At 34.3% G+C, this 26,797-nt stretch overlaps 1 protein-coding gene across 4 annotated transcripts in view; it reads right to left on the bottom strand.

The window, feature by feature from the left end:
• Positions 1–3,239: 3,239 nt before the first annotated feature.
• wnd (Mitogen-activated protein kinase kinase kinase 13 wallenda) overlaps positions 3,240–26,797 on the bottom strand; it is a 328,345-nt gene continuing 304,787 nt past the window's right edge. For all 4 annotated transcript variants that reach the window (XM_081743652.1, XM_081743650.1, XM_081743651.1 and 1 more), the window contains 3 exons: positions 20,516–21,300; positions 11,006–11,270; positions 3,240–7,388 (listed from right to left, as the gene is read on the bottom strand). In XM_081743652.1, coding sequence (XP_081599778.1) covers positions 7,269–7,388; positions 11,006–11,270; positions 20,516–21,300 — 1,170 coding nt within the window. In that variant the 3' untranslated portion in view covers positions 3,240–7,268. The remainder of the gene's footprint in view (positions 7,389–11,005; positions 11,271–20,515; positions 21,301–26,797) is intronic.

Here is a 26,797-nt window from a genome sequence, read left to right as displayed (position 1 = left end):
TGAATTCTGGCAGTTTATGCACATGTTAATCATGCTATACAACACATCATTTAGTGAATCCTCGGCCCAGTGAAGAAATTTGGAAACGATGAAGGGTGTATGTTAACAGACATAGTTATGAAAGTCAATTTTCGCGAAATGTACAATTTTTACATACCACCTTTATCCTCTAACCGCTTCAGTTGGAAAGGACTTTTGAAACATACAGTGAAACCTGTCTATGTTGGCCACCATCGATTTAATTGAAAAGTGGCCAACTTACAGAAAATAAGTGTGATTGGTGTATTTTTAAAGTAGGATTTTTAGTATAACTTGATTGTAAAATTTTAATACGCAATGGCACGACAGCTACTTTTAAATAATGTATATAGAATAATCATAATATACGGTACTAGAAAAAATTACGTATTTTATGGTGGTTCATTCTAGACGTATTTCTTTTATTCTTTTTGGCACATATGTTCATTCTAATTTTGTAGGTAAGTATTTCCTGTTAATGAGCTACAAAGTGTTTCCCTTAGAGCAAAGGATGTTTTGAGAAAATCTTAAGGGAATTCATATCTCAAAACCTCCGCTATCTTTTGACAAGCAGTCAGGTGCCAACAATTGATAATTTAATTTTCCGGAATTACTAAAGCTCCCCACTGATGAAAGGAGCCGATATAGCTAATGGTTTTACCAAAAAACAGGGTAAATTAATACGTAACCACTACCATACGTGCTTTTTCTTATTCACATCTTCCTTCACCACTCCTATATCAGGGTAGTGTTTCGTCCATTGACCTCCAAGAACAAATCGTAGGAATCCATGTTTCTTTGTCTCCAGTCACAAATACAGAATATCTGTCTCTCATATGGGAATACGAAAGAGTTAAGAAAAATAACAAAACTATTTTGTGTGGCCAAGATACGCAGGTATATTTATCATTATCATCATAGGGTAAACATTGCTTCAATGCAGCCAACTTCCAAAATAGACAAATGGCCAACTTGCGGATTAATAAGTAACGAATGTCTTATGGGAAAAAGCAGGTTCAAGACGAACCAGGCCAAGATGAGATGTGGCCAACTTGACAGGTTTTACTGTATTTAGTACTTACCTCGAGCTGGGATTTTGTCATGTCATTGATATCCTAAAGAAGTATATGGCATCTTCCACGTTTTATTATTACACTTTGATTGAAAAGCGTATTCTAATTGGGGAAGGATCAAATCTTCCAAAAATCTATCTTACCCGTACATAAAACAGGCATTTCAACTAACATGTAAATGTACTCAAAACAATCGATACAATTTCGAAGCAAATTATTTACCATTATTCTTGAACAACAAGTGAAGGTATTTCACAACTTTTCAGTGAACTTCCATACCTATTAAGGCTACATATATACAAAAAGACGCTACAAACAGCTAAATAAAATTCACTCTAAACATCAAGTGTAGCATTAAAACTATGTAGGCGTATGAGAGGATGATTCAAATTAACAAAAAGAAAAAAAAGGTTACTTACCACTAAATCCCCCCGTGGGAAAATTAAACACTCTCCATACGTTTCTGAACAATAAGCTAATTCCGTGCTCAGTGGTAGGGTGACAAGAATAAAAACGGATGAGGGAAAAAAAATGAAGGAAAAGGAACACATATCACCAATAAATATAACAAAGGATAGATGCCAAAATACCAGGAGTAGAGCACAGTGCGAATGAATGAACTGAGTTGAAGGAAGCGAGATGTCGATGTTACGTCACAATTGCCAGATCCAAAAAAATACATCAAAGGTAGGTAACCAGATTCTATCAATGTTGTCAATATCCAGATTTAAAGCCGGTTTATATTTATGAATAAAAATGATTCTTTAATCTCCGGTTGTTTCTTTGTTTTTGCTGAACCTATCACATTACCCTGCTTTATATTGTCTGAATGTTGTTTTAAGTGAAGAACCAATCCCGACGCCTTCTTCTTGTGACTTTTTTGATTGTCTAATATGTTCTTTAATTCGGGAGTTAATATTGCGTTTCGTTTGGCCTATATATGAGAGAGTCACATTTGCATTGAGCACGATAAATACCTGACTTGTTTAGCGGATCAACAAAGTAACTTTTAAATTCGGTAAGATGTTTCTCTAAATTTTCAGGGGAAACTGGAAGCAGATATGTTATGCTTTGCAAGAATACGTTGAATTTTTGTCGATAATTGTGGAAAGTAAGGAATTCCTATCAAAGATTTTGCTTCTTTGGGAATAACTGTTTTAGGAGCTTGCACCGATCTGCGTGTTTGATTAAACCACTTTTTGTAACGTACGCAACTTATACTTTGTGTGTGTGTCCTATTTGATATAAAAACTGTATTTTGTCATTAAGATCACTTGGACGATCACAAATTAATATCAAAAAAAGAGAAGCCCTACGAAAGATTATTTTTTCCCAAATATTGGCCTTGTACAATAATCTTAATGTAAGTAGGTTTTCGATATACTTTTGTTATAAATTTATTGTGTGATCGGGTAATCAGTAAATCTAAAAATGAAAGACAGTTATCAAATTCACGCTCAAGTGTGAACTTCAACCTGGGATGCTGATTGTTGAATTGTTCAAATATTTGTAAAAGTGTATTTTCATCACGTACAAGTAGTAAAATGTCATCGGTACAGGTCAAACGAAACGCAATATTAACGCCCGAATTCAAGAACGCATTAGACAATCAAAAAAGTCACAAGAAGAGGGCATGTTGGGATTAGTGCTTCACTTAAAACAACACGCGTACATTATAAAGCAGGTTAATGTGATAGGCTCAGCAAAAACAAAGAAACAACCGGAGATTAAAGAATCATTTTTTATTCATAAATATAAACCGGCTTTAAATCTGGATATTGGTAATATTGATAGAATCTGGTTTATTTATTGAATCTGGGAATAGTGCCGTAACATAGACATCGCGCTTCCTTCAACTCAGCCCATTCTTTCGCACTGTGTTCTGCTTCTGGTATTTTGGCATCTATCCTTTATATTATATTTATTGGTGGTATGTATTCCTTTCTCTTCACCTTCTTTTTCTCATCCGTTTTTATCCTTGTTACCCTATCACTGAGGACGGAATTAGTTTGTCGTTCTGAAACGTATGGAGAGTGTGTAATTTTCCTACGGGAGGATTTATTGTTAAGTAACCAATTTTTTGTTAATCAAGCACAGCACTTGAAAATCTGTAATTCCATACTTAAGCAGAAACTAAAACATTACGCATTTCTAGTTGAGAAGATACTTTTATTAACATTTCTCTGATTGCTTAAAAAAACAAAATACAAGAGAAATTTGATACAAATATTTCTTGAGTACCACAGGTTTTAAATGTTTTCTTTTGAGCAGTGTTCCAATCAGATTTCAGAAAAGGTGCTTCAAGTTTCTTCAACTCCAAAAGCTTCATTCTGTCTTGTAGAATACGTAAGAAAACAATATTCGGCAAGAAAGAAATTACAGTACGATTTTCTATTCCTTAAATGAATATCATTATGTAACGCCACTTTAAGTTTAGTCTACAACAGTTAGAATGTCAATCCATGAAAAAATGAGCCCTTTAGGAATGATTTCTCCTCACCCAACCCTTCAAAGAAAAATAAATTTCCATAGTCTGCTGAGAAAAAATTACCGAAAAGCAGAGAATTCCAATTTATCATCAGTGGCAAACATGGTATTTAATTGTTAAAATAAAATGAACAATCTAACAATACAAGAATATCTGTCACACATACACACGCATACACACACATACATACGCATAAAATCTCTCTCTCTTCTCTCAGTACACAACCTACCATATTTTTGCGTGCCGTAACATTTCACCCAACTCCAGAGTCTTTCCAAAATTTAGGCCAGGCACGCTCACTACTTTTCTTTTTCTTTTTTTTCTTTTTTCTTTTACTTGTATTTAGAAATAATATAAGTTATTTCGATAATACAAGTTAATACGCAAGTATTTCATTTTAATATTTTTTTTTGTTCTTAAAAATAATTCAGACTACTTACAAGTACATTTTACGAAACATGAATAATAAATAACACAAACGAACACATGACTGCACCATCACGTACAAATACAGAAAAAAAAAACTGTCAAACAAGAAAGAAAAAGTAACTTTCACTAACAACAACACAAAATGTAGTAGCAAACATTTTTTTATCCTCTAAAACTAGTCATGCATGTTTTGCGCTAATATACAAACCTTATGAAAACACAACGAAACAATATCTTCCGTATTTTTTGATATAAGTACATAAAACAGCCGCGGCTGTGTCTTAATTATTAGGTATCAGTAACTTAGTTATTGAATTTATGAAGTACTAAACCTTGTAAAACAATGTTCCAATACATACATCTCACTGCTTTTATAAGATTCACATCCCGACAATTTATTTCACAAAATTTAACAATTAAGAAAGAAGAAAAAAAAACTAGTTTTCGACGCAGAATATTAAAACATTTACACAAATTACTTCGCTTTATACAGGTGTGTATATATATGTGTGTGTGTGTCTTTACAATATAAATGATTTAATATAACAGTTTCCTCGAAGAAAAAAAAAATAAGTTTACGAAGAAAAAATGGAATTTGTTTTTGTATTAGCAAGAGTACAAATGTTACTGTTTGGACAATATTATTTATACGTATGCGTAGAAGAGACTACTTTTGCAGGAAATCCGTTAAAACTTACTACCGAGCACCATAGATGGCAAGACTTAAAACAAGGTGGTAATACTAAGTTAGCCAGAAAAATTAGTACAAATATAAGAAAATTAGATCGGTCACTACCATACTATCTAATCTTGAAATTGGGTATTTGATACTTATATATTCGAGGTAAAGATTAGGGAAATAGTTTTGAAGAATTCATAGGGAATAAACTGTTAAACTATGTATTAGGGTAACGCATTCCGATTCCAATAATATTCATCAAAAACTCGACAAATCCTGAAGGAAATTCATTTTCGAAATTTCTCGCTTTTTATTTCTTAAAATCTAGAAGTAGTCCTATAAATATTAGTTTCATTTCCTTGTTGAGAACTTTTATGATTTACATACTACAGATTAATTACAAAACAATTTTCAGTATTCACGTTATGGAATAATAGAAAACTGTATAGCATTTTGTTTAACTATGTGCCCGGATACTTCTTTTTAAACAAAATCAGCGCTCTATCTACTGTCTAGACATACTTCCTTTTATACATTCAAAAACCATTTTCTAATAACAAAAAAAGAATATATATATATATATGTATATTGCATTATGTAAATCTACCGAACGAACCCTGCATGAACATTTTATGAAAACCAAGTATTGTTTGAATGCCTGAAGGCACTATTGGCACTATATATGTATATACCAAGATGCAAAGAGTGTCGATTATATTTAATTTTAAATTATATATACTCCCTTAAACAAACAAACAAGAATAAGAAAAAAAAAAATTCCAGCGATTGGTAAATATAACATTTTGAAAGAAGGTAGCAACCCTATTGGAAGCTCAGAATTCATATTGAATTATCCATTGGTTAATTTAAGTAAATGTAAATGCTTTATTATTAGCGTCCTAATATCAAACAAGGTAATGATTAAGTTGTATGTATTATTTCAAGTAGATTTACATGCAGTTTTAAAAAGTCAGAAATCTATTATACAGAACAAATAATTTGATCGCTCATAAATTTTATTTTTACACCTAATTAGGATATTATTTTTTAAAAGCCAACGTTACGTGAAGTTCAGCATGTAACATGTGGAAAAATATATTTTAGTATCTAGATTCCATTATAATTATGAGTTGTGATGCATACTAGGATTGCGCGTACAACTTCGGAATATAACAAGTGCAGATATTTCGTTTAAAATTTTATATATTAGTAGAAGATCATTATTAAACACAAAATAACCCTGGAATGTATTGTCACAAGTAATATACATGTCAAAAAAATAGGTTAATATAAAAATAGAAATTTATAGAAACAAGAAGAAATTGCTGCCAAAAAAAAAAAAAAAAAAAAAAAAGAAGGTGTAGCAGAGGAGAAAGGACTGTGTCATTTCGATGCAAATAAATATGTTACAATTACAGAATTATTTAATTTAATTATACCAAAAATATATGTAAAATATAACCATCAGGTTTCTCAGTCATCACAACGCTCAATTCTAACGAAGTAGACACAGTCTTTTCAATTTCAGCTTTAAATAATCATTACAAAACTAAATAAATACATTATATCTAAGCAGCGGAATGTATCTTATACACTATATTTAAAAGAAGTATGAAATCGTTTATTTAAATATCTTGAAAAGAATATCGTGGCGAGAAAATGGTCTCATATTTCTCTCTGCAACGATCAAAAATGCACACCATTAACGCGGTTCGCATGTTAATCCCGCATAGAACCAATATTTCAACCACAGTATAACCCATGTTATAAACTAAAGAAAATTCAGTATACATACTGACTACAATATTATCTTAAATTCATTTCAGAAACAATTAGCTATAAAGAACTTCATTGGCAGTTTACATGTGGTGCATGCAATATGCACAGTAACACACGACAAAATAGGATAAAATTTATATATATTATATATATACATATTCCAACAAGATATTCATCCAGAAAATAAAAAAGAAAGGGGGAAAAACGGAAAATCTAATGGCATGCAATCGATTTGTATCCACTAACTCTAGGATAGTGAAAATACTTTACTAAATTCTCCCCACAAGTAACACTTTTAACAACAAATAATATCTTCTCCAGCAAGATACCTGAGGCAAACACTAAATTCAACTGCTACTACGAACGTCGGAAGATTTTTTTTTTTACATCACATACAGGCATGTGTCTTTTATTTTTTTCATACATAACAGAGCTTTAATAAGGAACGATGGTTACAGTTTTACACACAAATCACATGCAGAAAATATATATATATATTTCTATATATACTGTTTTTCTTATTATTCACAGTTCACTTTACTGGATTGTCCGTACACCACTTTGCCTGGAATGTCCACCTTTTTTTTTTTCTTTTTGAATGTTCCAAATATTTAATACACAATATCATTCTTCTCTCTTTACTCAAAATAGATATTTTCTAAACACTGAATTATTCTTACTACAGTTTGAAGAATTGAAATCAGAAAGAAAAGAGTTGATTCCTTCTAACTAGACTACTGTACATTTGTAATCAACATAATTAATATTAGTATCATAATCATGATTTGAGTTTTTCATATGATTACCAGACAATACTCTCGGAGTTCGGGGATTTGGGAAGCTGAGTTGCAATAGTAACATCACTCACATCATCTGACTCACTGTCAGAGCTGCGTGGTGAGCCAACTACTTCCGGAGGTTTCTAGAAAACAAAGTCACAAGAAAATAAATTAAATACAATTCACACAATTATATAGTGTTTTGTGGAAATAAAGGACAAGAACGCTGATAATCAAAATAATATATAATATATTATATCATAACTCTGCAAGTAGAAACCACAATACTTCGTTTAATATGTTTAGAGCAATATGAAGTGAAAACCAACATAAGGCGGAAACTGATAATGTGCTATTTACAGGGACATAAGAACGATTTTTTTTTTAAATCTAACTTTAAAACTGCAACCTGTTATGGGCAATTGTGGTTCAGTGATAGAGCGCTGACCGCTGGTAAATTAGTTTGCTCCATATTCCATTTTTATGGATTAAAGTGTTGTTTGGGCGGTACTGTATATCGGAAGTCGTGACACACAAAATGGATAAGTATTGCACAATTAGCCAAGCAGACAAACATATTTTAAAAAATGAAATCTTTCAGTTTAACGTCCCACAATTATGTCCTTTAGGCTTAGAGAGACGGATAATTAAGGGAAGCGAATGATGATAGAAGAAGATAGAAGCATGCCTGATCCGTGGAATTAGAATGTGGAGAGGAAATGGGAATAATCCGAGAAAACCCACGGACAAGATGTTGTCCACCATAAACTCACCTGGTCCGGGACTGAATCCGGAATCCCACACAACAGAAGTAAGCGCTCTACCACTGGGCCACCGTGCCCTCCATTATTTAATAATAATAATAATAATAATAAAACAATATATGCTAACAAAAGCAAGAGTCATGAGTAACTACCTACATTATAAACCAAGGAATACGGCAACGTTTCATTATTTTTCTTTCGTGATGTATCCCAACCAGTGAACTATGGGGATAAAGTTCCCCATAAAACTGCGAATGATGGTACAAATAAAACAACAGTGACGGAATACTATACTGCGTCATAATCAACAAAAATGAAAATACATGAAGTAAATTCACTAATAACAATATGCTGTGAGCAAGAATCGAATATCCGACGTTAATGATCACTTCTTCAGATTCTTGTCTACTAAAGTCACGAGACCAAGTTGCATTAGAAAATCTTACCTCTGGTCTTATACCATGACATTAACATTAAAAACATTAAGATATCAAAAATGAAGGCCCTCTGGTTAGCATTTTTGGACAGATATCGTTTTGATTACTATGAATATTCATTAGTTTCAAATTTGCACAAAATTGTAACTAAATTCGCATATATGCAGTATTTACTATATAAGCTCTTGGTAATATGCACTCCGTAGTTACGAGTAATTAACACGTAACTATCTAATTAATACGTAAACAGAACAATAAAAAATCATCACTTGTCTCTATCTAGGAAACCTTGATTTTTATTAACACGTTTTTTGACACTGATGATGCTAAAGCTGCTAGTTTATATAGTGAGAGTGTTGGTTGAAAAGGAAAATGCTCCTAGATTTCTTTCCCCAATTTTTGAGCTAATGTAAAATTTCTAGGATTATATATATTTATTTACATGTTTAGATCACTACTGTGTGTGCAAGGAAAGATGGCTTCTGACAGTTGGGTAGAGCCCGCGGAATATTGGAGGCGCTGTTACCAGAGGCTCCGCAACAGAGATAGCAGCTCTGGCGACAAATTGAAGACATTTAACAAGTCGTCTCAACTACCGGTAACAGCGCGGAAAGTGACCTCACTGCCTAGCAACAGCGTGAAAGAATACTGCTGTGATTGGTGAACAATCCTCTCTCTCGTTTTGTTTACAACATGTGCAGCTATCTGTCAGAGGCCACCTTTCAGTAACTAGATAATAACTGTGGTATAAAATAAACAGTCTATTATATCCTTCAACTGTATGGAATTGAATACCTGGGAATACCTAAAAAGTTGAGAAAAAAATGGAGCGAAGCTCCTCTTTACTTGACTTAGGGTATTCGTTTCTGTATATACTCCTCCAAAATGCCTGGACTATTCTTCACCAAATTTGACATGCTGATTCGAGAGCGAGTGCTGAGTGTCGTAAGGGGTCGCAGGTCTAATCGGACATACCATTGAGGAATAATCACTGGAAAATGAGATGCCCATAGACTTAACATTGGGAAAGCATTTGGGCCGCTAATTCTGATTGTAAAAATGGAAAATAGAACGTTCAACATTAGACATGGAGCGAAGCCCTTTTCTTTTTTTTTCTGCAAACACCATTTTTCAGTCACTATGTTTTTCGTTGATATGCCGAATTCAACTATATCTTGTGTTCGTTCACGAAACAATTGATGCAGTGGTCAAAGTGAGACGGTGTGCGGTGGTATGCCATACCGCCTCTGGTTCTTCAGTGATTAAGGCATATTGCCTCTGGTTTTTCAGTGATCAAGACATACCGTCACTGGAGAGTAGGTGGTAAATACTTTTAATAAATCCATTTTTATACACAGTAATTGACGCATAGCTTTTCACGTATAAAGGAACGCAGATATTGCAAAATATTTCACAAGACATTATTGAGTATGTACTTTTTATAATAGTTGAGGTCATAATGAAAGGGAAATTGTTATATTTAAATAAACAGAGGAAGGATGTAAATATTGTATTATCTTTTTCAATACATTTTATTTATTTATTTATTTATTTTACTCGAGATTTCTTCATAGTTTATTAAAATACTTACCAACATATCCTCACAAACCAATATATGTTGATAATAAAGTAATTTAGATTGATCGAGCTCTTGGGCCTTCAGAATTTCATGTCACCCCTCCCCCATTACGAAATTCTGGCTAAACGAACCAATATATGTTCCAGTAAAATTGTTTAGAATGATCGAGCCCCTGGTGTGATGACCACAGTATTTCATGTCACGGACCCGTCCCTTCAGGCAATCCTGGCTACGTGCCTGCTTCACGTAACTCTACAACCAGATGTTGCTGGGCATGAGATTGAGTGAACGTGCCCATATGAAACACCCATTGCTTCTAATCTATAGCTCGGAATAATGTTGGCCCCAAAAAGATTTACTACATGGCCCTGATATGCAGGAGTTCCATTATGCAGTACCCACATGTTCTGTTACTTGTCAGCAGAACATTCTCAAGTACGTTGAAGAAAATCCCTCTGGAAGTATGACATCTTAGTCGTGCAGGTAGTTCATGCGGTTCAAATAGTCTTTTACCCACAAATTTCGCCCGAACACTCCTAGAGCATTGGTTTCAAATGCAGTATGAGAATTCGCTTCGGTCCAGATGTATTGACTCACTTCGTCAGGAAATTGTCTATCGAAACCCGGCTACCATCCTCAGCAGTGGAATGCATTTTTACGAACATGAAGTTTTATCTTTCAATGCTAATATATCCCCTCACCGTTAAAGGGACGTATCTGACTGATCTACTTTGTTTAATACCTTGATAGTGATGTACCCTAGACCATATGATATTATGGAACTTTTGCTTTGTTTGAGTGTATTTACTACTGCATTGCTTTACTGATAATCACAAACCCCTGACACGTTATATAAAGGCTAATGGTCTAAAGATCGGAAATAAAACAATCAAAATTAAACTGATGTATCAATATTTATGTGATTGAAATTAAACAATATTGCTCTATACTATCAACTCAAGAATGGAAACTATTCTTACTTGTTGCTTCTCCTCATTTCGCAGCTGCTGCATCTTTTCGTGCAAGGCTTCCGGAGGCAAAGAGCCAATGGCTTCCATGTGATGAATGAGATCAGGGTTGCTTTCTAGAGTTGAACGGAGGCTGGATGGAGCGTGACTGTATTCAGAGGTATTCTCCTCATTCTCTTCCTCAGACAAATTGCCTTCAGAGCTAAGAGTTGACACCGAGGCGATAGTTTGAACAGATCGTCGGGTCTTGCAACGAGGAATTGGTCGACGTGCAAAGCTGAAATAACATAAATAATGTAAATAAAACATATTGAAAAAATAAATAAAATATATATTCTATAGTTCGTTCTAAGATCTAGAATGCTGCTCTCTCAATTTTAATTTAGTTATTTTGAGAAAACGTACAATAGCATAAGTTTTACTTCGACAATCTTAAATAGCTCCCTGAAATAAAATCTTCAGTTTTTAAGTCTCCAGTTATGCCCTATAGGTTAAAGAGGACGCCATTAATGAAAATAAACTATTATGAAAAAAAAAAAAAAGTTGGGAGTAAGAAATGTTGCAAGAAATGAAAAAACCCAGAGAAAAGCGACGGGCAGACGTTTTCCAAGACGAACTTAATAATAATAATAATAATAATAATAATAATAATAATAATAATAATAATAATAATAATAATAAACAGTAACTCATCGTCTCCAAAGTGAGCGGCCTACCACTGATCCACTGTTGAGTCCCGCGGATTCTAATTTTTTCTTCATTTCGTAACAACTTTACAGAAATACATAGGTTTTGGCCTTAAAATTTCGTGACACGTTAAGAATTTCCAGAAATAGTGAACAACCTATCCCCAGAGCGCCTATTCGTGGCCTGTCGAACATGAAAAATTATAATCAGATCATGTACGTTGAGTTTTTTTTTTCTAATTTTAGTATTATTATTTTCTTTATTTTTCATTTGTTTATTGTTTTTTTTTCTTTTTGAAACTTAGAAAACATATCTGGATATGATTAGAAGACATATTTTTTCTATTTTGTATTAGATCTGTGTAGAAACTGATCTACTAAATTATTGTTTTTAATTCAATTTTTTAAATGACTGCGAGCGTTTCCAAAGACCTAATACCGCTACACCGTTTGTTACTTCTATCTGCGTATTACAATGTATGTATTATTATGAACATATCTAAGAATTCATTTTCTCTGGTTTCCAAACAATCTGACAATATCTTATTCCATTAATGTGGAAGCTTTATCAAGGAAGTATAGATATCATGTAAATATCATATAGCTATTTTATGACCACATTCTCGTTTATTTTGGAAAGACTATTTTTAGGATTATCTTATTTATTGATTTATATTGAAGTACACCTGTTGATAATGCTTACAATTATACATCAATGGATAAAATTTAGGAAGTACAAACGTACATAAATATTTCTTGCGTCTGTTAAATTATACGTACAACATACTGTTTTAAGCATGCATCCAATATATCTATTGTAAGACTTCTTATTGAAACGTGTAAGCTTAAAGGGCATACTAATGTGCAGAGGCACCACTCAGGTTTGAAGCTGAAACAGAATTCCATGTAAAGAATTAAAATAGACAAGGGAATATTTAGAGGTACACTAAATGTGAGGGATAATTTTGAGAGAAATAATTTAAATGAAAGGCATGATTTAAATAATAACTATTGGTACCAATTAGGGTTAGGTAGAGCTAAGATGATAGGGCTTGGGAAAGTGACTTAATTTTAGAACAGTTTTATGTTTATGTAGATGTTGTTCTATGTTCCTTCCTCTCTGGTAGGTGGGTAGGTTTTGAAGTCTCGACGAGCGGGGCGTTTCCGAAAATCTTATTGAAAAAAACTTAATTGTTAATCGACCATGGCGTTGAATGACGAAAAGTCACCAAATGATTAAAGGTGAAATGACTGGGGCAAAAGAGATGACAAAATGACTGAATTTAAAATAATCAAAAATGACCAAGATCATGCCTTCTTAATTGCTTTTGATTTGACTGTCCCCCTGAAGTCATGAGTGTAAAGAAGGAAGGGAACACCTACATGTGGACCTGATATAAACGAAGTTTTTGTTTCCTCATACAGCTGATTTAACACAAAGCAGCCATACTTAGAGAACAAGCTGCTAGCTTTGCTACATGTCAAATTTTAATGATCAGAAAAACGAAATCATGGAAGTACTTATTTACAATAACTATTTTTTCCTGATTGTTGAGATAGAAGACAGGTAAACAAACACAGCGGACAATGTTTAGGTGATATACCACTGTGAGGTCCAATAAGATACAAATTTATTGAAAAAATACCTGATCTTATTATAAACAAATTTTATAGCAGCACGTCTGAGACTTGACAAAGCAAGGCGGAAAGTGAAAACAGGCGTAAATGGTTCAGGAAACTGCTACCACAGTTTTATTATAAAAACTTTACTAGTACTTATTATAAAAACAGAATTTCCTTGTAGACAGCAAACAAAAGTAGGAAATGAACTCATTTCGTTGATGTTAACATATAGCTGTCAGCTGCCGACATTCAGGCAAATGGCCAATGTTATTAACCATCCAGGCAATAAACTGCAACTAGAAAATGCAGAAATTTGCTTGGTTCTCGGTTGTTAAACAACTTTTCTTAAAATGAATAAAGATGGCCAGGTCCCCTAGGTCACATCCCGTCATATTATTTAGACAATATGCACTGCTACTAATAGGCGATATACCAAAATACATTCATACACTGTGATGGTTTCGTGAAATGCTGGTAGCCGTGGGCGCATTTTCCTTTTCGGAACAGGATAGGTAATATCTGATAGCATAGTTAGCGTTAGTCTATCTTCTTGTGGATTTTTTTCTCAAAAAATAAATATTTCTTCTTGTTTTGTGAGAATAAAATAAATAATTTCATAAAGTTTAACATGTTTTTCCTATCAAGGACATTTCCTGTATCTTTGCATGACAAATAACGCAGAAATTCAGATGGAGTTGATTCTAAGTTTTCCACATATTTTTGTGCATTAGGGTTCTATATAATTGATGCATATTCTAGCTTGGGACGTACATAGGCAAGATAAACATCTTTGAGAAGACTACATAGGCACCATACAAGAGTTCTAAAAAACGGAGATAAGCATGCAGATATTATCCTCAGTAAAGCCGGAAACAAATATATGGAGTTGGGTGAATATGTTAGCTACATCATTAACAATAAGGAGAAAAATCTTTCGTATTTTGGAAACCCTGTTTCCTTCAACTACAGTATTAGGATAAAATATAAACAAAAACCAAAACGCAAGTATAAGTGAAAGGAGAAAAGAAAACTGAAAAGTGCTAAGATGACACCTAATCCCATCTTGTATAAACAAGATTGTTAGTATTTTCTTATTTCCCTTTCAAAATAGTGTGTTCTCTTTGCTCAAAGATGGCACTGAAATGCAATTTATTTTAAACAGTCGCAGTTTCCTACTTTCACTCCAAAGGACGACCGTTAGGAGGTGGAGAAGGGGAGAAGTGTCCTCACCGAGCGAAGAGGGTTTATCGCGAGGAAAAGCAGTAAGCAGAGAAGATGAACAGTGCCGGGTGTCTGTGTCGTGTGCTGAATTAAAGTTTCCATAATAAATAGACATAACCATATAATTTCTTCTTCATTGCCATGCGACAATTGGTTAGCAAGAACAATCAGTGTATGTGTTTTATACGGCATCCAATAGTGTTGGTGCAAGAACAAATTGAGTGGAGTTGAATTTGAGTTTAACGTCCCTTTCAGCAGCGAGGCTATATGGGACGGGACCTACTGATTAACGTAAAATCCGAACCACATGAGCTCCTGCCGGGAATCGATGCAAGAAAAAGGTGTAGCTACTACATTCATTTCCTGGTTCAACTATATCTATCTATCTATTATATTATATATATATAAACAATCCAGTTAGTGAACTTTAGTATTCAGCACTTAATATTCATATAATCTCTGAATTGATTTTTATATCTTTGCTTAACGTATTATGTGACGAATTAAATTTGCTATTAAATTCTATTCTTATTCAAACTCGTGTATCCGTGGATGATCCTCTATGGAAATACAGTTCTATTTATATTTTCCAATAGTCATCCTCCAACTTACGTCCAAAAAACACTTACCAAACAAAGATCTTTCGAGAAAAACTTATATACAAGTTTCATATGGACAACTCTATTTTGTTTGTCTTTTTCTTCTCCTTTTTGTTTTGCTTTGTATTTAACTCTAGTGTTCAAGTTAAAGGAGTCAACAGGTTCCTCAAATACAGAAAGTTTTTCTCATCTTTTTGGTAAAAGTACTATATTGTAATTGTTATTGAGTTCCTGTTCTTTCGTGTTGTGAAAAACTATAGATAAGCGGCTAGTTACAATGGTGAATCTCTGTTACGAAAATCTTACTTTAACACGACAAATCATCTCAACGATTTAAGTTTTGCTATTACTCAAAAAAGTACATGTTTCGGAGTGATCCTTATTGTACTACACGTTCAAAAGATTATGAAACTTATCTTAAATGCTTCATTTTCAAGAACTACTTTGGGTATTTACAATAAATAAATAAAATTTACAAAAGAATTTCTCTCTTGAATTTGAATCCTTGAGAAAATAATTTATGATTTTTTTCATAAATGTCTACAGGGTGACTGGTAATTCGATGCATTCCTTGCAAGGGGGTATTCTACAAGTACTTTCGAACATTTTCATTTATATGAACCGGAGATCGCAAATCAATAGTCTCTGAGTAATTTTCACATGTTTGATTTCTTTGAAATTTGCCTTCTAACGAGTGGTGCGCAAGAAAGTTTTACCCTGACCCACTTCCACATATCGTAGAGCGATAAAATTTTAACATGTGTAATTCCGCGTATCTATGTAGGTCATGTGGTAATGTACAGCTCATAACTCTATACCGTTGTTTTGTTATAGGTCCGAACATGAAGTAAGGTGTAGTGCTCTAAAATCCATTACTGCACCTGAGAAAGCAGTCCCTAGGAAAGACTGCATGGTTGGGAAGAGGTGGAATGAAGATGGTTGTCGGTGAAGGGAAAACTCGAATTATGACGGATTTCATACCCAGGGTCATGTATCTATCTGGCCAACATTCGAGCAGTGAAAGGATGCATTGTTTTCCAGGAGGCGGACACCTTTTGTCAGCATGTCACGCTCTGGGGCTTCACAGAATCCCGCAACACACGTAGCAGTAAGGCATAGTATATCCTGGTAAATGTGGTACCCTTTGCCTTTAAAGCAAGTAATAATACCCTATGCTGATCCCAAATAAAAGTGAAATAAATCACTTTGGTCGCTCAGAGTTGAACACGGACTTCTTTTGGTGGTGGTACGTCATTACGCTGTCATTGGTTTGACTAGGTTTTCCCTGGTTTTCTTCAATCTCACAAGGCGAAGGCCTGGATTGTAACTTCTAGAAACCCAGGGCCAGTTCCTTCCAAAATCCTAACCTATCTAAAGAACCGATGTGACCCTAAAGTTGGAGATCCGAACCCTTCCTTGAGTCATTCGCTTACATCAATAAGTAAATAGCAATCGAATACATCGCTTTAATAACAAATAAAATTACGACTATTGCCGAACAAATTGCTGCAATAACAACCTATTGTTATAAACTTTCTACAAAGGTAAAAACGTAAATCTTGGAAATAAACAACAAAACAACACATTTAGCACTGTAGCACTAACAAAAGCTTGTGAAAAAAAATATTTATTTATGTATTTATGCAAGGGAATGACTCAAGAAAGGATTCGGACCTCCAATTCCGGGGTCACATCGGTCGTTTCGGTGGGTCTAGGATTTGGGAAGGAACTGGCCGTGGTCGGTACAATCCAGGCCTTCGCCTGGTGAGATTGAAGAAAACCAGGGAAAACCTAGTCAAACCAATGACAGCGTAATGGCATACCACCACCAAAAGAAGTCCGTGTTCAACTCTGAGCAACCAAAGTGATTTATTTCACTTTTATTTGGGATCAGCATAGGGTATTATTACTTGCTTTCCAGGCAAAGGGTACCACAATTACCAGGATATACTATGCCTTACTGCTACGTGTGTTGCGGGATTCTGTGAAGTCCCAGAGCGTGACATGCTGACAAAAGGTGTCCGCCTCCTGGAAAACAATGCATCCTTTCACTGCTCGAATGTTGGCCAGATAGATACATGACCCTGGGTATGAAATCCGTCATAATTCGAGTTTTCTCTTCACCGACAACCATCTTCATTCCACCTCTTCCCAACCATGCAGTCTTTCCTAGGGGTAAGTACTTCTGCGATGTTGCCACGCTGCTTTCTCAGGTGCAGTAATGGATTTTGGAGCACTATACCTTACTTCATGTTCGGACCTATAACAAAACAACGGTATAGAGTTATGAGCTGTACATTACCACATGACCTACATAGATACGCGGAAGTGGATCAGGGTAAAACTTTCTTGCGCACCACTCGTTAGAAGGCAAATTTCAAAGAAATCACACATGTGAAAATTACTCAGAGACTATTGATTTGCGATCTCCGGTTCATATAAATGAAAATGCTCGAAAGTACTTGTAGAATATCCTCCTGCAAGGAATGCATCGAATTACCAGTCACCCTGTATATACTGGCTGACTATAATGGATGTCTATATATTACTAAAAGGCTACAAACGCTTGAACGTTTAAATGTATCTCATTATTCAAAGGTATATTTAACACTGCAAGGATACATTTAATAGATCTTATCCATTAATTTCAAAGAGAAAGTGTCATATATACAAATAAATTATATATGATAAAATGGGGAAAATAATAGATTTTATCTTACACCAATTCCTCCACAGGTGTGAATTCACAGGTATACGAGGAGAGAGAGGGAGGGAGGGAGAGGTTGGATATGGAGTTAAAAATAGAATTGTATTATTCTAATGTCTAGAGTACTGTAGAACTTAACTATTATTTTCCATCCAAAGTCGCCATCCAAAGAATATCCATACCCCAGACACAAGAAACTTTTTTTTTTTTTTTTTTTTTTAGAAAAAACTTCACGAGTCTCCGGTGTTTTTTTAACAATTTTCTTTTTCAGAAAAATGTGAAAATGTATACAAAAACTAATAGAAAACAAAATGGTGGTAAAAAAAAAATGTACTGAGATTAGTCTCTAATGTTGATTTACAAAATAGAAAACAATAAAATTTGAACTTATCCCGCCATATTTTGTGTAATCAATTTAATGAAAAATTGATTGTTTAAAATATATTTTCACTTCAGTTATACTAACGTTGGGAAGTAATGAAAGATAATAATAAAATAACATGATACTTCTTTTCTCGTTTCGCTGGTTGCTGGTCAACACACTTTAGAAGATGTTTCTAAATGCACAACAGGGCAACTTATGGTGTTTCTCTACTAAGAGAAGTGATGCAGTATGGATGTTTTGAGTTTCGTGGAGCTGACAACTTTATCTAGATCTACAGTCACAGTGGAAGCGGGAAAATATACAATGTGCCGTATCGTTTTGTATCTAATTACCATGCCAAAGTAACAAAATTTTGAACATAGTTTAAGAATGACAAACCAATATTGATATTTATTACATAGGATGTTCTTTTAAAAATGAATATTTTTTGTATATAACAAACTCTTAAGAGAATGGAAAGGAAACCAGAGAAAAAATACTGAATATATATAATTCATTTTCCTCTAGTTTCCGTTTCATTATCTTACGAGTTTGTTATATTATATAGTGTATCAGATAACACGTCCAGTACTAATAAATCACAAATGACTGAAGATAAAAAGAAGACTTAAAAAGTAAGATAGGAAAATGTCATTGGGCGCACTTAATGGACTGTGCTATTTATTCCATAGAGCCCTTGTCATGGAGCACTGGGGATTTCTGAAATATTTTAAATGTGAAGGTATTTCATTTGATATATGACTGAAAAGAAGACATGGGAAAAACAAATATAAAAACATTCCTAGAAAAAAAAATCATGTAGAGGACCGTTAATGAAATGGTTACTATTCAAATGCGAGTTCTTGCACACTCACATAAAACATTCAATGCTTACAAATCACAGAAGTTTGAAGATGAAACAAAAAGAGAGAAAGCGAAATGTCGTAGGACGCATTGAATGGGGCTTGATGCCTGTCCCACAGGACCTCTATAAGAGTCAGTGAGAGTCAATCGGAAGTGTTAAGTTGAAAGTTGATATACCATTGAAAAGATCAAGAAAAACCAATATCGGTTTCTATTTCACTTAGCGAAATTCACTTTCACACTGAACACCTGTGGCTGATTGAATTTTATATCTGCTTTAGATTTGCACTTTCCCCTGTACCATGTATTAACAACTACTGTGCAAGAGCACACATTTGAATGATGTCTGTTTCATAAACAATGCAAAAAAACCTGCAAATTCGTTTGTTTTGTGAACCTTTTCAATAATATATCAAATAACATACTTTCTCATTTAAAATTTTGGAGTGACTCCCAGTATCCTATAATAAGGGGCCTTGTGAAAAAACAGCACGATCCATTCAATGCACCCAATGACATTTCCCTATCTGACTTTCTGTTTCATCTCTTTGTCTCCACCTGTTCGTGATTTATTAGCCCTGGGCATTTTGTCTGACACACTCGACAAAAATTGTTCATTTTTATTACTTCATGACCATGTACAAGAGTAAAAGAAATAATTTCAATTTTCATTGCTGTTGAAAATGCTATATAAAATTATAAACTGCAACGCCAATTTAAACTTGTTTCGCAAATTACTATACAAAAATCTAAAAAACTTATTATATAAAATTTAGACAATAATAAGTAATTTTATTAGAAACTGTTACATTACAGTCTATAATAGATTTCGCTTCAAAATACATTTAGTTTTTGTAAACTGGCCATCTTTCTACGCTGGCCACTTTCCATTGAAACCGATGGTAACCAACACAGACAGTTTCACTGTACTGTGAATGATACAGTAGGACGTACTACTTAAAGCAACGAAGGAATTATTGCACTTAAAAAATCAAAATCTGAAAAAACAAAACGTGAAAAACTACCGCGTTTTTTATTGAAAAAAGATTTGACAGAAAAAGACCTTTTCTACAACACTAATCCCAGATGATAGTAATACCAACCTACTATTCGTATGTACTAATATCAATTTCAGTAATGATTTTCAATATAAAAGAATATCTGCATTTTCATTGCTTTGGAAACTAGAAAAAAGGACATATTTGGTTTAAATAATTTTGTATTGTTTTGTTTTTCTTTTCTTATTTGCACATCTACTTCTTTAAAGTTATTTCACACATATCTACTGTTATGTACTATGTATATTATGCTTTCTATTTACTGTTTTTTTATGTTTATTGTTATTGTACAAGTATCTAACATAGATTATGTAATTACTTTAGTATTATTTGGTTCTTTATAAGTGAGCATCGCACTTACTAGATTTAATAAATAGGAGAATAAGGAAAGTTTTCTTACCTTCGTCTACGAAGCACATAAGCGTCGCTATCAACTGAGCCCTCCTCCTCAGACCAAGTCTCAAATCCGTCACACAAATCTTCCCGGCTTGATCCAATTCGACTTGAGTCTTGGGAATCTAATGTTTCTGAACTGTCTCCAAGACCTTTTCTGCCAGGATCTCGTCCTAAGTTACGTCTCACGCCACTCACAGCCTCGACACTACCACTAGACACAATAACCCCGCGGTAGTCTCCAGGAACGGATCGTGGAGACATGATTTTGGATGGGAAATCTTCTTCGTCACACAAACTGCGCTTTCGTCCAAGTCCCATTACAGGAATATCATCGATGTTTCGGTTGTTGACGTTCAGCATCTCATTCACCTTACGTCCTAAAGTCTCGAGGTTGTCATCGCTTCCCTCGTCCATTTCCTCCTTTTCTGGCACTGTGGTCACATTGCTATTTGAGTCGTCCAAGTTGCCCAAATTAGGGTCACACTGTGTACACTGAGGGCAAGAGCAATAGCCGTCATGGGTATCGCACACTTCAGGAACAGTATTGCCATTAAGGCTTTCTCCGCCTGGAGTGACGCTTTTCGGAACTTGTTCATTCATGGTCTGCCCGTCGTCTCCTTCGTACTCCTCACAATCAGCTGCGGGTAATGTTTGTAGGGAGAGCTGCAATCGTCGGGATGCGTAATACGCGTTAGGACTCGTGTCGGTCTCACTAATTTCCATAGGTTCAGTTTGAGTCTCACAGTCAACCAAATGAGACGATTCTCGCACTGGACTTGTATTTCCAGTCTGAAAAAAAAAAAGAAATATAAATTTTTAACTTAACTTACACATTTTCATTTGTAGGATAGCAACAAATGGTTCAAAATACAAACAAAGATTTTTTTTTTTTTTTTTTTTGCATAATGTACAGGTTTCCAGCTCTATTTTTCTTTTCTCACTTTATATCAAGAAATATACTGAGAATATTTTTATTATACAGCGTGAGCCACAAGTCGGTAAATACCAGCTAGCAGTTAATTAGTTCTCAATTGGCTAGAGTAGAAGTTGCTGATTGATGTAAACAATACGTTATGGTATGATTCGTGACAATACGTCACTGGATCTCACTCCAATGGAGTTCTCTCTCTAGGGAATAAAGAGAGAAAATTTCTTACGAAAATGAAAGTTACGGGCCAGCGCTCTACATTTTCTCGCTCCAATTCCTTAAACAAATCATGTTGTGCTGCAGTTATTAATGAAAGATTTTCTTGTGAAATACGAACAAAATTCTAAGGCGTTTTCGGAAATCTTCATTATATATATATAAAACAAATTCCCAAAACTAAACTACCGCTAGCAGATTTTTCCATACGAAATGACTTACGCCATGTATGAGAGTTATTCATGAAATACATTTTCATATCAACAAAATTGGCTGAGTCGTATTTCACAAAACTGTAAAAAAGTAAACAACCCCTTGCTGTTATTCTCATAAACGTGATTTACGTAACATTATGGAATCATTAATGAAATATTTATTTATGAAGTATAAACAAAATCGACTTAGTAATTTGTGAGAAAAATGTCTAAAAAAAACTCACCCTCAAGAACAAACTATCCGTTGTACATTTTTAAATGACAAGGGAGTTAAGCCATATTGTCAGAGTATTAATTATACATATAATTGATACTGGATAACTGCGTGAGCTGAATTTTGGAGAGAATACTACTTTTGTCACGAATTAAAGATATTGTAAGAAACGTTTATTGAAATATGTATTCTAAGGGGGTAAATTTTTTACAAAGAATTAATATTTTACGAATCCCTGAATTTGAGAAATGAAATTCGGCATATAGACTTGATTAAAAACATGGAAATACATTTTGCAGCTTTTTCGAAAATTTGCTTCAAAGGGTGTCGTTTCTATAATATTCAAATTTATCTTTCTTTATTCTGTCCGTCTCAAATCCCCGTGGGTTTTCTCGAGGTTCTCCCGTTTCCTCCCACTTTATCCATTCCACCGTTGCATTCATCTCTCATCATCACCGTCTCCTTTAGCCTAGCCGGCATAACCGTGGGACATAAAACTTAAACATTTCATTTCACTGTATTTTATTTTCAAAGTGCCCAATGTAAAGATTCGTTTCAGATGGAGGTGTGAAATTCGGTAAACTCTTACTTAAAAATAAGGAAATACGTGCTTCAGTGTTCTTTACAATTCCGCTCCATAGGGTAGCAAGATCATATCCATAATATCCAAATTTCCCTTTATTTATTCAGAAAATGCTCAATCAAACACGTGTAAGGGTGTCCAAGTTAGAGGTGTGGAATTCGGTATATAAACTCCTAATTGAAAGTAGAGAAAGCATGTTTCAGAGTTTCCGGAAACCCTGATTCTAAAAGAAAAAAGGAAAATATTTTTAAAATATTCAAATTTTTCTTTATTAAGAAAATGCCCAATATTCGGATTTTCTTAAGTTGAAATATGTTTGTACAGAATATGTTCATTAAAAATATGTGATTCAGTATTTTCTAAAATTCTGAATCTGAGGTTGAAAAGGGAGACATTTTCTACAATATTCCAATTTCCGGTCTTACATTTATTACACTTTATTATTCCCGTAAGCAGAATGGACACTTCTATTAGTATTGATATAATTTAACGACCATTTATTTTCTTACATAATAATTCGCCTTCCGTGAAATACTAAAGAATTAGTTTCTAGGATGACGAAAACCTTTCTATATTGCTTTCTGTTTAAGACTAAACATTAGATTTTGCTTTGTTGGGAGTTATTCTTTCAACACAGAGATTATACGAGACTTGGAGCTACTGCTTAACGTGAAACCCGAATTACATAAGCTGTCGCCGGGAATCGAACATGGATCTCTCGCGACGGAATAAATGCTTGAAACAAGAGAAGGAGTTGTGATCTTGTTTAATATAATGTTCTGATGTATTATATTACATAGCTCTGATATATTTATAGATATCTTACATTCAAATATGAATGCTCTTTGTCTGTAAAATAGAGCTTTTTTTATAAAACAAAGAAAAAAAAATCAGTTTTCGTAGACAGAATCGGAACATCTGAAAAATGTTAAAATAAACATTGATACGCGAATCCAATACATTATCCACTAGACGAAGAACACTATCAGCCTCCTCCGTTTGTTTCTGTTATTGTCCTGTTGACGGTGTACCCTTCACGGACTTAGAAACTGATATCATACAATATGTCAGTTTTTGACTTTTATCTTTTATCTTTTTTTTTTTTTTTTTTTTGTCATATTTTATGATTGTTTTCCACAAGCCACTTGTATATTTACCTCGACACAATGTCCGGATGGTGTATTTCTATTAGAGAATACGCATGTTACTCTAACAAACTAGAGGGAAAATAGATTTCGCTCGTAAGCAGACCCGAGGGACGTAATGATCTAGGTTCAACTCTTTGGACTTAGACTGTAGAAGGCAGTCTATGTAATAAAGATACGAATAATTAATTAGTTTAAACATTCTTACTTGCTCCCGGCCCACCGATGGTTTCGTCGCGCACGCCGTTTGAAAATGGCTAGACATTGAAAAACTTAGTGAAAACCGAAATGTCAACGAAAAAGAACTTTAAAAAGTATTACTCTCTTCTAATATTCCTACTACGAGTATTTAAAAAGCTAGTGACACTCGAAACTTAAAAAGAAGTATCTAACACAATTTTGATTATTCTAAGTTTTAAATCAACTACTGCATGCACAGAAGTGAATTCCAAGTTTCTGAGTTCTGTCCACACATACTTATTTAAGGCAAGATCAGAAAGATTTTGGACTACTTCTTTTAAAGAAAAAGCAAAATATCAACAACAAAATAAGAATGTGTAAGCTGTTTTAGTAGCTGTAAGAACCTATCTTGTCGGGTCTTAATTCAGAATCGGACGAAAGAGAGGAAGTCTATTGTTCGCGCATTTATTCTTGCTCTTATGTTAATCCGTAAACCAAATGTGTAATGAGGGTTGCATACATAGTGTTCTTAGTAACCGCGAAAAACGTGCAACTTCCCTTGATATGAAAATCGAAAATACGGCTTCCAACGCCTAGATCTGGTCTATATTATTATTATTATTATTATTATTATTATTATTATTATTATTATTATTATTATTATTATTATTATTACAGATTATGACTCGCGTTTATGACCTGTAAACTATTGAGGACTCAGTGCGCATCGAAGATTAAAGCTTGAACCATGTAGAAGTCAGTTGGCAAAATTTAATTTTTAATGTAGTAGTGAAATGCAACTATCAAATTAACAACAGCCCAGCTCATATGAGAATTTCACCTCATACGAGAGTCTCATTACTGATAGTATCAACTGAATTATGAGAACCACTGCTCTGGTCAAGTCGCCACTATGCTAGTCAAACCAGAGACTAATAACTGCTAATGTCAACTGACATCTGGGTCACATGGTATATTAACCCCGAGTGCGCTAACTACCCGAAAGAAGTACAGGTATGGTTCGGCATAACACGCGAAGAACGAATGTTAACATTCCGACATCACGTACGGTCTTTAGACTAAAAGACAGATAGAATAAAATAAACCCAAATAATAATTATGAAAGCATTGAAATCATAAAATGAGAGATACCAGGAGTATATTTGGTAAAACTAGTACACGAGATTTGTCTACCACAAACCAGCAAGGAATAGTCTCAAATCTGCACTTTTTTCTTTCTTGTGCTTGTTTGGAGTTTAACGTCCCTTTCCAACACGAAGCTATAATGAGACGTGGTTTCTCAATTTAACATTACAAGAAAACCACACATACTGCTTCTGAGGATCGAATTCTGGTCTACCATACCAAAGACAATCACGAAAACCATTGAGGCCTCCAATATGCTATCTATCACTAAGCAATTGTGGTCTCTTGTCACAAAACCAGTTATGATTTAGTTTTTCAGTTTCCTTTTAATATTTAGGGGGGCACAGTGGCTCAGTGGAAGAGCGCTTAACTCTGATGTTTCGGGTCCCAGGTTCGATCCCCGGCCAAATGAGTTTGTCGTAGATAACATCGTGCCCGTGTGTTTTCTTTGGGTTCTTCTGTTTCCTACCACATTCTCATTCCACCAATTCTTCCATTATCATTCACTTGTCTTAATCATTCGTCTCTCTTAGCCTAAAGGGCATAATTGTGGGTCGTTAAACTGAAAGAGAGAGAGAGTTCTATCTTATTTTTATTATTTTTTTTCGAAATGTAGCCAACAAAAACACTTTAATTCTTCAATATTAATACCGTTGTGTACAATATTGAAGAGAAAATCAAGATGATGTTAGAAAACTTGAAGAAGGGCTGTGAAGAATATGGGATGAAAATAAATGTTAGCAAGACAAAAGCCATGGTGATTGAAACGAAGGGGTCGGTGCCAAATATAGAAGTAGGAGGGGAGAAAATAGATCATGTGACTAGTTCTCGATACCTAGGTAGTATTATTAGTAATGATATGAAGTCTGAAGGTGAAATAAAAGCAAGGACAAGAATGACGAAAGAAGCCTTTAGGAGGAAAACAATACTAGCTTGTGGGACCTTGAATAAAGGGTTGAGAAAAAGATTCATAAAATGCTGCGTGTGGAGTATTCTTCTGTACGGTTCAGAAACATGGACATTAAGCAAAAATGATGAAAAATGACTGGAAGCTTTCAGAATGTGGGTGTGGAGTAGAATGCCGAGCGGAAAACGAATGAGGGGGGGTGTCCGATACGGTGGGGTGAAAAAGAACAATTTAGATATTATTAAGAAGAGGAAGAGAAACTATTTAGGACATTGGCTAAGAAGGAACTGTATCATGAGAGACGTTTCAGATGGTAATGCGGCAGGAAAAACAGGGAGGGGGCGAAGGAAACTACAATTAATGGACGATATCAAAGAAAAATCGTACGTGAAGACAAAGAGGTTAGCGGAAAACCGTGGAGCATGCAAGCTTCTCAGTTGCAGCAAGTGACCTGCCGATAATGGCAGAATACCCATGTTGAGTAGCGCTTACTGAGGAAAAAGAAACTCGTCCACAGATGAGAAAGCTACCAATTGGAAGCTCCCATACTGCTGAATAAAATCATATGGACGAGTCTAAATTCTCATACGTAGTTTTCGAGGATATCGATGAAAACGATTTTTTAAAAGCTAAAAATGAAACTGATAGTCAAATATGTACTAATAAAGTTTTTCATTAACACTAGAAAGACTAAAGTATACAGTATGGCCAATGAGATATAGCCCAAAATTTTAATCTTTATTATTAAATAT

Source organism: Thermobia domestica, chromosome 17 (assembly GCF_964235325.1).
Source record: "Thermobia domestica chromosome 17, izTheDome1.hap1.1, whole genome shotgun sequence".
NCBI classification, from domain to species: Eukaryota; Metazoa; Arthropoda; class Insecta; order Zygentoma; family Lepismatidae; genus Thermobia; species Thermobia domestica.
This window is presented reverse-complemented; position numbering and strand designations above follow the sequence as displayed.